The sequence below is a fragment of the Podarcis muralis genome, chromosome 18 (assembly GCF_964188315.1).
Source record: "Podarcis muralis chromosome 18, rPodMur119.hap1.1, whole genome shotgun sequence".
NCBI classification, from domain to species: domain Eukaryota; kingdom Metazoa; phylum Chordata; class Lepidosauria; order Squamata; family Lacertidae; genus Podarcis; species Podarcis muralis.
Window position 1 is genome coordinate 9074181 of NC_135672.1, and position 14854 is coordinate 9089034.

At 51.5% G+C, this 14854-nt stretch overlaps 1 protein-coding gene across 1 annotated transcript in view; it reads right to left on the minus strand.

Moving 5' to 3' along the window:
* Positions 1 to 3564: 3564 nt before the first annotated feature.
* FBN3 (fibrillin 3) overlaps positions 3565 to 14854 on the minus strand; it is a 138011-nt gene continuing 126721 nt past the window's right edge. Inside the window, exons 60-65 of the mRNA XM_077921925.1 lie at positions 14520 to 14636; positions 13248 to 13376; positions 11613 to 11732; positions 10367 to 10598; positions 9358 to 9529; positions 3565 to 8681 (exon numbers count right to left, since the gene is read on the minus strand). Coding sequence (XP_077778051.1) covers positions 8307 to 8681; positions 9358 to 9529; positions 10367 to 10598; positions 11613 to 11732; positions 13248 to 13376; positions 14520 to 14636 — 1145 coding nt within the window. The 3' untranslated portion in view covers positions 3565 to 8306. The remainder of the gene's footprint in view (positions 8682 to 9357; positions 9530 to 10366; positions 10599 to 11612; positions 11733 to 13247; positions 13377 to 14519; positions 14637 to 14854) is intronic.

A 14854-nucleotide genomic window follows, 5' to 3' on the forward strand; every position in this document is an offset into this window, starting at 1 on the left:
CTCGACGAGGGATGAGACAGATGCCGCCTTTGCTGTGACCTGAAATGTCTTGTGTCGTGGGGGGGGGGGTAGGGAGTTGTAGGGGGGGGTTGGGGTGGGCAAAGGGTGGGGAAGTGCCATGGGGTGGCGGCGAAGGAATGTTTCAGCAGCGAGGGGCGGAAGAGAGCTCTGAGGTCTCAAGAGAGGAAGGGCGTTGAAGGCGGCTTAATTGGTTTGGATTGGAGACAAATCAAAGCTGTCAACATCCATACCCTCTAACATTTCTCTGATAGAAATAGGGATCTCCTATTGCATAATAGGGATGCGGGTGGCACTGGGGGTTAAACCACAGAGCCTAGGGCTTGCCGATCAGAAGGTCAGCGGTTCGAATCCCCGCAACGGGGTGAGCTCCCGTTGCTCGGTCCCTGCTCCTGCCCACCTAGCAGTTCGAAAGCACGTCAAAGTGCAAGTAGATAAATAGGTACCTCTCCAGTGGGAAGGTAAACGGCGTGTCCGTGCGCTGCTCTGGTTCGTCAGAAGCGGCTTAGTCCTGCTGGCCACATGACCCGGAAGCTGTACGCCGGCTCCCTTGGCCAGTAAAGCGAGATGAGCGCCGCAACCCCAGAGTCAGCCACGACTGGACCTAAAGGTCAGGGGTCCCTTTACCTTTATTCCATAATAATAATACAGATAACCAGAGCATGCACCACTCTGGCCAGACAGTCTGCGGACAGGGAGGGTCTCATCCTGCGTACCAGATGGAGCTGGGAGACAGCTGCCATGGGCCCAGAATTGACCTGCACCTCCATGGACAGCTGGGAGTCCAAAATGATGGAGGATTTGTGGCCTCCAGACCTGGGTGGACTACAAATCCCATCCTCTTTGACCATTGGCCGCGCTGGTTGCTGGGAGTTGTAGTGCAGCCACATCCGGAATGTGCCATGCCAGCTGGCCCCGGTGTATCTTGATGGACGAATGGTCCATGCTGATATAAAGCCACTTCTTGTATGTCTCTGCTTAAGCGCTATTCAGAAGACCGAATTCAGGAAGCAGAGGAAAGACAAGTACCGTATTTTTCGCTCTATAAGGTGCACCAGACCACAAGACGCACCTAGTTTTTGGAGGAGGAAAACAAGAAAAAAAATATTCTGAATCTCAGAAGCCAGAACAGCAAGAGGGATCACTGCGCAGCGAAAGCAGCAATCCCTCTTGCTGTTCTGGCTTCTGGGATAGCTGCGCAGCCTGCATTCGCTCCATAAGACGCACACACATTTCCCCTTACTTTTTAGGAGGGAAAAAGTGAGTCTTATAGAGTAAAAAATACGGTAATCCATGTGGTTCTGGCTCGCCAAATAAAACAAAACCCTAGCTTGCGCCCGAAAGTAGGAGTGTTTCAGTCTCCCAATCGTGCTGTGAGGCAGCCCTTGTCTCCATCTTTCTCTTCCACCCGTAACTCTTGTCCCAACCAGTTTGCTTTTGCGTCGACCCTGGTAGGTCATGTGTAAGTCTGTGGTGTCCAGGCAGCCCAAACCGTCCCTGCTCTCTGGGCTTGGGGAGTGTGTGAAGGAGCGTCTCCACCCCCATTGTTCAGCCCGGACACTGAGATCCAGTGCCGAGGGCCTTCTGGCGGTTCCCTCATTGCGAGAAGTGAGGTTACAGGGAACCAGGCAGAGGGCCTTCTCGGTGGTGGCACCCGCCCTGTGGAACGCCCTCCCTTCAGATGTCAAGGAAATAAGCAGCTATCCTATCTTTAAAAGGCGGCCCTGTTTAGGGAAGTTTTTAATATTTAACGCTGTATTGTTTTTAACACTTGATTGGGAGCCGCCCAGAGTGGCTGGGGAAACTCAGCCAGATGGGCGGGGTATAAATAATAAATATTATTATTATTATTATTTATTTATTATGTGTGGGGAAAGTTCTCTTGCCCCAGCGAAATCCATCTTGGAACATGAGCCATAGGGATGGTTAGGGAGAAGCCTCCGTCGGCCAGAGTCTTACGCATGCAGAATGGAAAAAAAGAAGTCGTCTCCGTAAAATAGGAAGAACTTTTAAAATTTACGGACTACAGTTGTACTTTGGAACGCCTTGGTACTCAGACGTTTTGGCTCCCGAATGCTGCAAACCTGGAAGTGAGTGTTCCGGTTTGCGAACGTTCTTTGGAACCTGAACATCTGATGGGGCTTCCACGGCTTCCGATTGGCTGCAGGAGCTTCCTGCAGCCAATCAGAAGCCATGCTTTGGTTTCCGAATTTTTGGGAAGTTGAATGGACTTCCGGAACTGCTTCCGATGTGCGGCTGTATTGGAAATGGCAAAGGTGAAAGCAAAAGAAGAGGTCAAGCGCTGAATTTTATACTGAAGAATGAGACCTGTGTTTGTTTGGAAAATATCCTATGTTAAATGGAATCGCCGGCAGGATTAAAATACGAGCAGTGGAAGAAATGCGATTGTAATTGTAACGAAGGAATTGCAGAATAGACGAAAGTACAACGCAGCGTGGAAGGGGGAACTGGAAACACCGCGGAAGAAAGGTCAGCGTTTAAATGGGTATCAAATTTGAGGTTCATTTGTTTAAGAAATGGTGAAACACAATAAAAATTGAATGGGAAGGAACAGGAGTCACAGGGACGGTGAGGGAGTAGATTCTTCCGGCCGTGGCAGAAAACTGGGACAGGGCTGTGGAAGGGAGGGAGGTTCGTATCCTGCAAACGCCCCTTCCCGAGGGGCTCTGGGAAGAATTGTGCAGGCCACAGTTCACCTTTGAGGCGGAGTATTCGGGCCTCTTCTGTGCTGTGTGTTGCGGACAGGGAGCTATTTCTGTAAGAAGGGTACCAGCACCTCTTTCGCCCTGAAATAAAGGCTGCCTTTTGTTGCTAAAGCTGCCTGTCGCCTCCTCTTTGATCTCCGCACACCCAGCCGTTGCGGAGATATTTTACGCCTGCCCTCCTGTGGATACGTGCAATGTTTCGAAAGGGCTCTCGTGCACTGTCTCTCTGCCCCCCCATTTAAAAATTGGCAAATATGACAGAAAATCAATAGAGGAAGATGCACGTGGAATGCTACTGCCAGCTTGCAGTAGCCAGAATAATCCGACTTTGAAATATATATGTGTGTCTTAATAGAGGCAGCCCATAGCGATGCAAAGGACGCGGGTGGCGTTGTGGGTTAAACCACAGAGCCTTGGACTTGCTGATCAGAAGGTCGGCAGTTCGAATCCCCGCAATGACGGGGTGAGCTCCCGTTGCTCGGTCCCTGCTCCTGCCAACCTAGCAGTTCGAAAGCACGTCAAAGTGCAAGTAGATAAATAGGTAGCGCTCCAGCGGGAAGGTAAATGGCATTTCCGTGCGCTGCTCTGGTTTGCCAGAAGTGGCTTAGTCCTGCTGGCCACATGACCCGGAAGCTGTACGCCGGCTCCCTCAGCCAGTAAAGCGAGATGAGCGCCGCAACCCCAGAGTCGGTTACGACTGGACCTAATGGACAGGGGTCCCTTTACCTTTATGCAAGAGCATGGACGCACCCCGTCTTAAGAGCCTATTTTAGAGATGTCAAGTCCAACCGTTTGGGAAACAAGGAGAGTGCCACAGACCTTTAACCCAAAATAACTTTATTGCTGCCGTCGCTCATGATACAAAATGAAAAAGTTGCCCCCCCCCCCAGGCGGCCGGGTCTCGGTTTCAGTGCCGTGTGCGGCCGACCCCTCCCCTGCTCCCCCTCCGCCGGTTCCCGGAAGGAAAGTCACGGTCGTGGTGCGGAGGACCACAACTCTGCACATGCAAACACCACGCCCCTTGGCTAATGGATTACCATCATCATCAATAATAATAATAATAATATTAATAAGAATCGGAGGGAGGGGGAAAAGCACCATTTGGCAAAACCCGAAAACAAGTACGGAAGACGAAACGAGGCAGGAAAGATTGGTTATGAGAGAGGATGTCATGTTGAGAAGTCTGGCTTGGGGCGCCCCCCCAAGCCCGCTGTGGACTGAGCTGGGGAGGTCCAGGGGTTTCAAGTTTTAAAGGAGCCCAAGCCCACCTCCGGACACCCATATTTTTTAAACAACAAGGGGAAGGCAGGAATGGGAAGGATCCAGATCGGGACCAGGACCGGCCACCTCCTCCTAGGACAGCCCTTCTCAACCTGTGGGTCCCCAGATGTTGTTGGACTACAACTCCCATCACCCCTAGCTAGCAAGGCCAGAGCTCAGGGATGATGGGAGTTGTAGTCCAACAACATCTGGGGACCCACAGGTTGAGAAGGGCTGTCCTGGAGGATTTGCTCCTCCGGTAACGCCCCAGCTTTGCTCAGTTCCAACAGGGGTGGGTGAACCTGTCAGTTTCAGTCCCCCTCTCTCTTCCCCCCCAATCTTAAATCCAGTTCTCCATATTTCTGCAGCCGTTTGCAACTTCATTTATTTTTTTAAAAAGCCCCTTGTGAAAACTCACCAGCGTTTCGGTGCAAATTTCTTGCACCTAGCTTTGCCCGTTGTTCCAATTAACAGGCGCATTTTCGAAAGCGCTTCCACTTAATGTGAAGTGGGGTTTGGTTTGTGGTTGTTGTTTGGGCTGTTTCCACATATTTGCACGCACGATTTGCCTGGAGAACGGTTGCAAAATTGGGAGATGCGCCGATTTCAAAGGATGGCCCTGCTTCGGTTCACGGTATTGGTGCTCGCTGAGATGCAAACGGAATTGAAATTTCTTCCCTTACCCCACAGCCCTAGGCCTGTGTGGACCTCAGGAGACCTAATGGAGGGAAGGCAGAGGTGACAACTGAAGAGGTGTCAAGCAGTCAGAGGACGAGCACAAAAGGGGAAAAAGAAAACCTGAGCAAGATTGCACCCTTGGAACTCCGAATTGGAGAACGGCCACTGTTTCAGGTCCGGTTTTTGCGGCAATGAATTAAAACAGCTGCGGTATTGCCACGGCAAAACCTAAAGCAGGTGTTTCACAACCTTGCTCCCACACCCTCAAATCCACGCGGACTGACATGGCTGGGGGCTTTTGTGAATGAATTTTGTGAACGAATTTTGTAAATGAATGAATTTTGTGAACGAATTCTGTAAATGAATGAATTTTGTGAATGAATTTTGTGAATGAATTTCGTAAATGAATGAATTTTGTGAATGAATTTTGTGAATGAATCAATTTGTATTTGTGTGGCCCCTGCCACCGCTGTATGGCAGCCGTTATTTTCACCCATTATTCCGCTGAGGCACATTGAGGTTCCTGAGGCATCAGAGAGAGATTCTTGCTGGAAGAGGAGGAGGATGAAAAATATAGCTGCATGAGAAGATGGTGCCCTATGGCACATCCGGGTTAACGCCTGAGTCTGTCGGTCTCCATCCGGGGGGTCTGTGTCGGGCACAAGCATGTCAAGGGCTCGGGGTGGGGGCAGAGGCCTTGCGGGTGGCGTGGGGGGTCTTCTGACCCCTCTTGGAGCCACGTTTACCACTATAAATGCAGTAACCCCGCTCTGAAGCAGGTGGCCGCAAGGAGGGAGGCTAGCAGTAGGTGGCGCCAGAGGCAGAGCCCAAGGGAGGTGGAGCCAAGCCCAGACTGGCAGCAAGGAGGCAGGCAAGTTGAGGCTGGGTGGGGGCGGACTGAGGTCGGCGGAGAAGCCCCCCCCCACATTTGCTCAGATGGGGCACACCACAAGACAGTGAGAGTCTTTGACACCCTCCTTCCTTATATTAGGTTGCTCTTGCTAGTTTTTCATCAGGTGCATTCGCAGGTAAGCCTTAAAGAGGTGTGATCACACTGAAGGGTTCAGGTCAGCTTTCTCCAATCCTGGTTCCCCCTAGATGTTTCACACTAGTGAGAGCGCAACCAGAGCCACAAAATAAGATTTAAGCCCCGTGCGAGAGGTTGCTTGAGTCTGGGATAGCTCAGTTGGCAGAGCACGAGACTCTTCAACTCAGGGTCTTGGTGTGATGGCCTGGGAATCTGATTCAGAGGCTGAGCCAGAGGAATCCCAGCCTGCACAGGAGTCCCCGCCACCAGGGCTGGCTGAGCCGGGGCAGGGGCTTGAATCTGAAGGGCCCTCCCCTGTGCTGGATCCTCAGGAACAGACATCAGATGTATCCACTCTGGCTCCGGAGGTGATGGAGGACCCATTGCCTGCAGGTGCTCCTCTCCCAGCCCTGTCAGGGGAAGGTGAGGTTGCCTCTGGGTCCAGTAACCCTCCAGCCTCTCCTGAGCTGCAGAGGATCAGGGCAGAGAGGCGGAGGGAACTGGTTTCTCCCAGGAGGAGTCACCCGTGGGCTGGGACCGCCCCTGGCCTCAGAGAAGATAAAGGCCAGTCAGCCCGGTCCCAGGTTGCGGGAGCAACGTCGTTGAAGACCTGTTTCGGCCAGCACCCAGACCTGTTCTTCCAGAGTTCCCGACCACGCCCGGCTTCTTGCTTCGGACCCCGCTTCGCCCTTTGTGGACTGTCTCCAGACCCTTGACCCAGGACCGGACTCTGACCACGCCTCACGGTAACCTCCCCCCGGGACCAGCACACTTGGGTTCGAGTCCTACCTTAGGCAAAAGAGTCCTGCATGGTCCCCTTCCAACTCAATAATTCTAGCATTCTTTGACTTGCCAGGGGCCTAATTCACGTTTCACCTCAACCACAGCAGAGTACAATAACGCTGACCTACTCTAAAGGGCTGTTGTGAGGTTTCACTGAGATAACGTACGTGAAGCATCTTGAAGGCTCGCTTCCCCTGTCTAAATGCAAAAAAAATATTATTTATAGATGGTTTCTGGGAGTCCAGGAATGCTCCTGACGAGGGCACCAGTGGGGTTCGGTGCCTGCCCCTGCTCAAAGCGTTGTCTGGCTCAGTTGGTTAGACCTTGGTGCGAATCACGCCAAGGTGGCAGGTTCGATCCCAGCACGGATATTCCCCGCTGCGTATTCCTGCATTGCAGGGGGGTCGCCCTAGATCAGGCATGGCCAAACTTGGCCCTCCAGCTGTTTTGGGACTACAGCTCCCATCATCCCTAGCTAACAGGACCAGTGGTCAGGGATGATGGGAACTGTAGTGCCAAAACACCTGGAGGGCCAAGTTTGGCCATGCCTGGCCTAGATGATTTTCAGAGCCCCTTCCAACTTATGATCTATGAAGTCTGCTCCCTTGTTTCCACCCAGGACACAACGGCTATATGATTTCTTTCCAAACATCTGGACTTCGACCCCTGGTAACTTCTACCCAAGCGGGGGAGCAGACAACATTAACTTCTCTCTGCTGCATGACATCTAGTGCTCTCTGCGTTAAGGAAACAGATGGAGGCGTATTAAACTCCCTCGATTTAGGGGCCTGGTGTGACTCTCGCTCACGATGTGTGTCACAGTTTCAAACTTGTCCCCACCACGCAAGAACAACTGGCCCCCTGTTTGCAACCTCTTCCCTTTGCGCAGAGGGTCGAGCACATTCCTTGCTGCGGAGGTAACGAGGCAATGGTTTCCCTTGCTGCGCAATGCACATCGCTGCTGTTCAATTAACTCTAGTGCATGCCAGCTCTGCAGGGGTGACACAGCATGCATCTAACGCTTAAGAGCAGCTGCGTTAGGTCCAGTTAGGTATAAAGCAGGTAATATACAGTGCCGAGGGAAGGAGAGGCGCTAGACTGGCTCTCAATATCCGCCCCTCGCCCAGGTATGTGACTCCAAGATGCACGGAAACACAGCATCTCTGCTTCTTCGCTTTGGTCCCCATAAGCGGCGCTGTGCACTTCAATGCTGTCCAAGGAACTCTAGTGCACTTCGGAAGACCCTGCAGAGGTTGGATCCGGTGCAGGCCTGGCTGCCTTCCCCCAACCGCTGCCGACAGGCGAAGCACCCGCACACGAAACCCCGGAGTCCAGTGTAATAGCGGGCCGGACGCACAGCGGAGACCGGAAGCTGCCATTCCCTTCTGACACGAAGGTAGGTGAATAAGTTCTCAGTGCTCGCAGAGGAGGAGGAGGAGGGGGGCCACTGGGATGCCAAGGCGAGGGGTGAAACAAGGGGGGGACCCAAGGCGAGCGAGGGAGGGGGGGGCTTCCTCGCCTGCCGGGTCTGGACCGCTGCCGTTCCCCGGAGGCTGCACGGCGGAGGCCACCTGTGGGGCAGGAGGTGGTGGCAGAGGTGAGAACAGCCCTCTGAAAAACGTTTTTGTTTTGGAGAACAGGATTCGTTGTGGTCCAGATCGGGGGCTGCCCTGAAGCCCTTCCACCACGGCAGCAAGGTGTGTGTGGGGGTACCGGCGCAAGGGGGGGGAGGCGCAGATTCTCCGGGGTGTGTCGTTGGTGGTGCGCAGCCTGAGCCCTTGGCTTCGTTGGTGTCTCTCTCGGGAAGGGCAGGGTTAAAAGAGGCGGAGCTGCAACCTCATTTTGAGGGCTTCGCCCAGCTCCCCGGCAAGGTAGTCGTGATCCTTCAGGGCTTCCAGGTGTTGCAGTTCGCGCTTGCGGTAAAGCGGGACGCTGACGATTTCCAGCTGGTAGGTGCCAGGCGACGCCCGCTTGCGCGCCAGGTGGAGGAAGCTGAGCCCGTCTTGCTGGTGGATGTGGAAGTGGCCCGCCTCGTTCCCCTGGGCGATGACATAGCGGACGCGGTTCTCTAGCGGCGCCACGGCTGGCAGCAGCTCCAGGATGTGCTCCTTGTGGCCCAGGCCGGAGAGGTTGAGAGCCACCACCACTGGCGAGGCCACGTCGATGCTGGCCAAGCTGACGCCCGGTTTCTGCAGGGTAGGGGAGGGAGGAAAGGGAGGAGAAGAGAGGTCAGAGGCGGGCCAGGGAGGGGCTATTTATTTCATAAAGTTCATGCAGCGCTCGGTTGTGGAAAAGATAAAGCAATGAAATTATTGCAACTGCAATATGTTCAATGTTTACTTTTGAAAAGAGCTGACAACGTGTTACTTCCGGGTTTCTGCAGAGGCGCATGCGCAGAAGTGTCAAATCGCAACCTGTGTGTGTGCAGACATGCCGCTGCAGGTTGCGGACGTGCATCCTGCACGGATCACGTTCGCAACCCGAGCATCCACTGTACAGCAGCACCTCGATTTTCGAACGTCTCAGAAGTCAAACGTTTCGGCTTCCGAACTCCGAAAACCAGGAAATAACTGCTTCAGTTTATGATCGCTTTTCAGAAGGCGAATGTGCTTCCGTATTGAGTTTTCCGGTAGTAAACACTTCTGGAAGTAAATGCTTCGGTTTTTGAACGTTTCGGGTTAAACCGAAACGGATCACGTTCAAAAACTGAGGTACCACTGTATCTGCAATATTCCTCGGGTGCTAGTTCCACTTTCGAAGCGAGAGGAGGCGAATTTGGGGAGGCCAGTCCCAGGAACAACTCTGCTCGGCTGTGAGGTGCCCCATCTCTCTCCCTCCACCTGCCATTTCCCCCTTCCCAAATACCTGGTGTTCGTTGGTGCCATTGACGCTCCTCCGGTGACGCCCTCTCTTGGGGTAGCCGTTGATCTTGCACTCGTAACAGGCTTCGGGCGACAGCAGATTCTCCTCGTCTTCCTCCTCCAGGGGCGCTGGTAGGTAGGCCTCCTTGCCAAATCCTAGCCCCGATACACAGTGCCTGCAGTTCAAAAAGCAAGCAAGCAACAGACAGGGGATTGTCAGGACTCGCACTCGCTTCCGTCTTTCCAAACTGTGCTTTTCTGAACAGCGAGGCGGTCCCACCATTTAAAGCAAGGGCAAGTTGACAGGGTGTAACTCTTTTGAGAAAACTGTGCATTAAACAGCTTCTCTTCCCCTGACATTTGTCAGCTGGGGTCCCCCTGGGGGTGTCTCAGAAAGGCCTGCAAATATTTGGATAGAAGTTGCGAGGAAGCAGAAGGCTTTCCCACTGAAATCAGGGCAGCCTCGTCTTGTCAGAAGTCTATTTATTTAAGTGTTAACAAGAAAGATTATTTTTTTAATGTATGCAAATCTGTTTTTTTTTCTTCTTTTGTATTTTTTTCTTTTTTCTTTCTTAATTGCTTCCCCCCCTTTAATTTTCTTTTTGTAATATGAGATTGTAAATTCGTTGTATATGTGCGTATTTTAAATTAATAAAGATGATTTAAAAAAAAAAGAAATCAGGGCAGCCAAAAGAATTGCATAAACCAGAAGTGAATGTAAAATGAAAGTGAAACTAAAATGATGCCCATGAAACAGACGTTGAAATCTTTTCCAGGCTAAACAGCTCCTTCAACCGGTTCCCCCCACCAGTCCCCTTCACCCGGCCCATCCCTGACATTGACCTTTGATCATTGTATGATGGAGAGCATTGTAAGACCCCCTGGCCCTCCATTTGGAGGGGCTGAGGTCGGAGGAAGCCAAACTCAGCCCCCAAACACAGGCACAGACTCCCGCTTGTAGGTCGAATTGTTTTGCTCCGCGAATCGGAGGCTGCCGGCGTTGCTGAACTTACCCCTGCCCTGCCCGGAAGTACCCGGTGGGGCACCCGCACAAGTAGCCGCCTTCTGTGTTGGAGCAGCCGTAGCTACAGGGGCTCCCGCCCGCTGCGCATTCGTTCACGTCCTGGCAGCCCCCGAAGGCCTGGTCAAAGTCGAAGCCGGACGGGCAGATGCATTTGAAGCTCCCCAGGGTGTTGTAGCAGGAGGCCGAGCCGCAGGCCGTGGAGCTGGAACACTCGTTCTCATCTGCGGCCGAAAGGGTGGTTATACAGTGGTGCCCCGCAAGACGAATGCCTCGCAAGACGAAAAACTCGCTAGACGAAAGGGTTTTCCGTTTTTTGAGTTGTTCCGCAAGATGAATTTCCCTATGGGCTTGCTTCGCAAGACGAAACGTCTTGCGAGTTTGTTTCCTTTTTCTTAAAGCCGCTAAGCCGTTAATAGCCGCTAAGCCACTAATAGCCACTAATAGCCGCTAAGCCGTTAATAGCCGTGCTTCGCAAGACGAAAAACCCGCAAGACGAAGAGACTCCCTCGGCCAATAAAACGAGATGAGCGCCGCAACCCCAGAGTTGTCCGTAACTGGACCTAACGGTCAGGGTCCCTTTACCTTTACACTTTGAAAGACAGCTAGATGAAAATAATATTTAGGTGGCACTTAACACCGCTTGAACTAGCAAAAATGTCTAAAAATATTCCAAACACATGTTGGAAAATAATAATAATACTAGTAATAATAATAATACTAATTTTATTCTATTTTATCTTAACAAAACAACAACACCAGAACAACTATTATTATTACTACTACTACGCTTATGTTTAGTATATTATGTTGTTTGTTAATATTCTTAGTACCCCGCCCATCTGACTGGATTGCCCCAGCCACTCTGGGTTGCTCCCAGCACGTATAAAAACACCACAAAACATCAAACTTTTAAAACTTCCCTATACAGGGCTGCCTTCAGATGTCTTCTAAGAAGTCAAAGAATTGCTTATCTCCTTGACGTCTGATGGGAGAGCATTCCGCAGGGAAGGCGCCACCACCGAGAAGGCCCTCTGCCTGATTCCCTGTAACTTTACTTCTTGCAGTGGGGGAAACTGCCAGAAGACCCTCAGAGCTGGACCTCAGTGTCCGGGCTGAACGATGGGGGTGGAGACGCTCCTTCAGGTCTACGGGGCTGAGGGGGCATTTAGGGCTTTCAAGGTACGTTGAGCCTCCCTTAATGTCCCTTTCCACCCAGCCCCCAGTGGTTCTCTTACCTACACATTGATTCCACTGATAATGCTGGACGTATCCCTGGGGGCAGCCGCAGCGGTACCCTCCCAGGACGTTCTGACAGCCATGTTGGCACCGGTGGTTTCCGTCACATTCGTCGACATCTGCGGACCGAGGAGGGAGGGGGGATCATGTTTTAGGTGGGGGAAATCATAGACTCATAGGCCTGTAGTGGTTGCCTTACAACAACCATTGGAGTGCTGGTTGGTGGGACATTCTAGCCATTGAGGAAGAACTCACGCAGCACGTGGTTAACCTGTGGAACTCACCACAGCAGGAAGTGATGAGGACTATTCACCAACCCCCCCCCCTTTTGTCTTGAATTTCCAGTTTCACTGGGTGGTTCCTGACAGAGGGAGAATGTCTCTGGCGACGCCTACTAATCTGCTTGTGAAAATTATCAGAGATCGCAAAGAAAGGAATATACGATAACAACAAGAAGAGAAAGAAAGTACTATCTGGATTGAACTGGATAGAACTGTCTAATTAAAGCAGTAATATAAGTGATGTTTATGGGACGTGGGTGGCACTGTGGGTTAAACCACAGAGCCTAGGACTTGCGGATCAGAAGGTCAGCGGTTCGAATCCCCACGATGGGGTGAGCTCCCGTTGCTCGGTCCCTGCTCCTGCCCTCCTAGCAGTTCGAAAGCACGTCAAAGTGCAAGTAGATAAATAGGTACCGCTCCGGCGGGGAGGTAAACGGCGTTTCAGTGCGCTGCTCTGGTTTGCCAGAAGCGGCTTAGTCATGCTGGCCACATGACCCAGAAGCTGTACGCCGGCTCCCTCAGCCAGTAAAGCGAGATGAGCGCCGCAACCCCAGAGTCGGCCACGACTGGACCTAATGGTCAGGGGTCCCTTTACCTTTATAAGTGATGTTTGGACTCGTTCAGAGTTTTGGACTCGTGCGAGGCTTGATGTATGGGCACCCCCAACAAAATTTAAAATTTGGCTGTATAATTTGGAATTAATGTGATTTGGGTAATGTGATGTGATTGGCCTGTTAATAAAAATTATTTAAAAAAGAAAAAAAGAGAGAATGTCTCTGGCTACTTCCAGCCTGCCTGTGTTTTCAGGTGTGATTTGATCGCAAAGTCAGGTTGTGCAATTTTCGGCGGCCCGGCAGTTTCACACAACCGGGCCCCAGATTATTCTGATCTATGCTTCCTCTACGCTTAGATACCTTCTCTGAGACCACCAGAACGGTGGCTTCGCCTTTGTTCAAAGGTCTGGTTTTGAAATTGGAAAACCATGAGAAATTTATTTCTAAATCGTATAAGCTGCTGTTTGAATGGGAAACAAAACATGAGATCAGCACTGATACATTGGGCCGAAGACAATTTGGTGTTTTTTTTAAAAAAAACGTATATAATGATAAGTACTTTGAAACACTTTTGGAGAAGAAAAGTGATATTGGGAAAACAACAACAACCAAAAGTGACTTCACCGTAGGTTTGCACAAAATATCGGCTGCTATATTTTCTGCTCCTTTTCTCATGATCCGTAGCATGGAATTCTCTTTGTTTTCCCTGGAGTTTGGCTTGGCTTAGCATGGGGGAAACGGTCTAGCTTTGTGTGTTATCGCCATGGGATTTTAGAGCATTCCCTGTGTCCACACATACCTTCGCAACTACTTCCAGAGGTGTCGAGGGCAAACCCTTTTTGACACTCGCAGTTGTAGCTCCCAGGGGTGTTTAGGCACTGACCTTTGACCCCGCACAAGGTGGGCTGCGCTGTGCACTCGTTGTTATCTGCAGGAGGAGGAGAAGAGAGATCTCATGAACAACAACAAAAAGGCACGTATTAGCCCCATCTATAAGGGACGCGGGTGGCGCTGTGGGTAAAACCTCAGTGCCTAGGACTTGCCGATCGCATGGTCGGCGGTTCGAATCCCCGCGGCGGGGTGCGCTCCCGTAGTTCGGTCCCAGCGCCTGCCAACCTAGCAGTTCGAAAGCACCCCCGGGTGCAAGTAGATAAATAGGGACCGCTTACTAGCGGGAAGGTAAACGGCGTTTCCGTGTGTGGCTCTGGCTCGCCAGAGTAGCTTCGTCACGCTGGCCACGTGACCCGGAAGTGTCTGTGGACAGCGCTGGCTCCCGGCCTATAGAGTGAGATGGGCGCACAACCCTAGAGTCTGTCAAGACTGGCCCGGGATACCCTTAACTTTACCTTTACTAGCCCCATCTATAGTAGACACAAGCACAGTCCAACAACGCCCCCGTATTGGCCCAATTGCAAAGGGTTGCCAAACTGGACTGCAGTGTGGTGGCAGTGGGGAATCTGTGGCTTCGTAATGGAGCGTGCGGCTTGGCTCGCTTGCTTGAGGTATACCGTATTTTTCGCTCTATAAGATGCACCAGACCACAAGACGCACCTAGTTTTTGGAGGAGGAAAACAAGAACAAAAATATTCTGAATCTCAGAAGCCAGAACAGCAAGAGGGATCGCTGCGCAGTGAAAGCAGCAATCCCTCTTGCTGTTCTGGCTTCTGGGATAGCTGCGCAGCCTGCATTCGCTCCATAAGACGCACACACACATTTCCCCTCACTTTTTAGGAGGGAAAAAGTGAGTCTTATAGAGCAAAAAATACGGTATGTTTTCCCGGTAAGCACTCTTGCATTGCTCATGCTGTTGGCCTGTGGGTGGAATGCCTTGCAGTGGTTGCATTATAGGATAGCAGCAGGTGACTGGACCTGAAGCCAGCAGGGGGCAGATAAAAAGGTCAAAGGTAAAGGACCCCTGGATGGTTAAGTCCAGGAATCAGGGGGCCGAGGGGTGAACTACAGGCTACGCGCAAATTTGTGCAGTAGAGACCTGCAGATTTATTTCTCTTTGTGAACCGGCATCCCAGGAAAGGTTCGCCCTTGCCTTCGGGAGAGCACCAGGGGAACTCACCGATGCAGGAAGAATGGTGCTGGGTAAAACCAGGGGGGCACTTGCAGTTGAAACCCCCGATGACGTTGACGCAGAGGAACTGGCAGTTGTGTTGCTTCGTGGAGCACTCGTCGAGGTCTGGATTCGTAAAGAAAACGAGCTGAGTTACGATGTACGATATATGATATCTTTATTGTCATTGTCCCATGCAGAACAATGAAATTGAAAAACTACACAAATCTACAAAAATACTACATAAAAACTACATAAAACATTCAAAACCCCCTAAAAACTCTGAAACCCCATTTTTAAATACACTATACTATAGAGACCCCTTATGCTGCGTTTAGAACCAG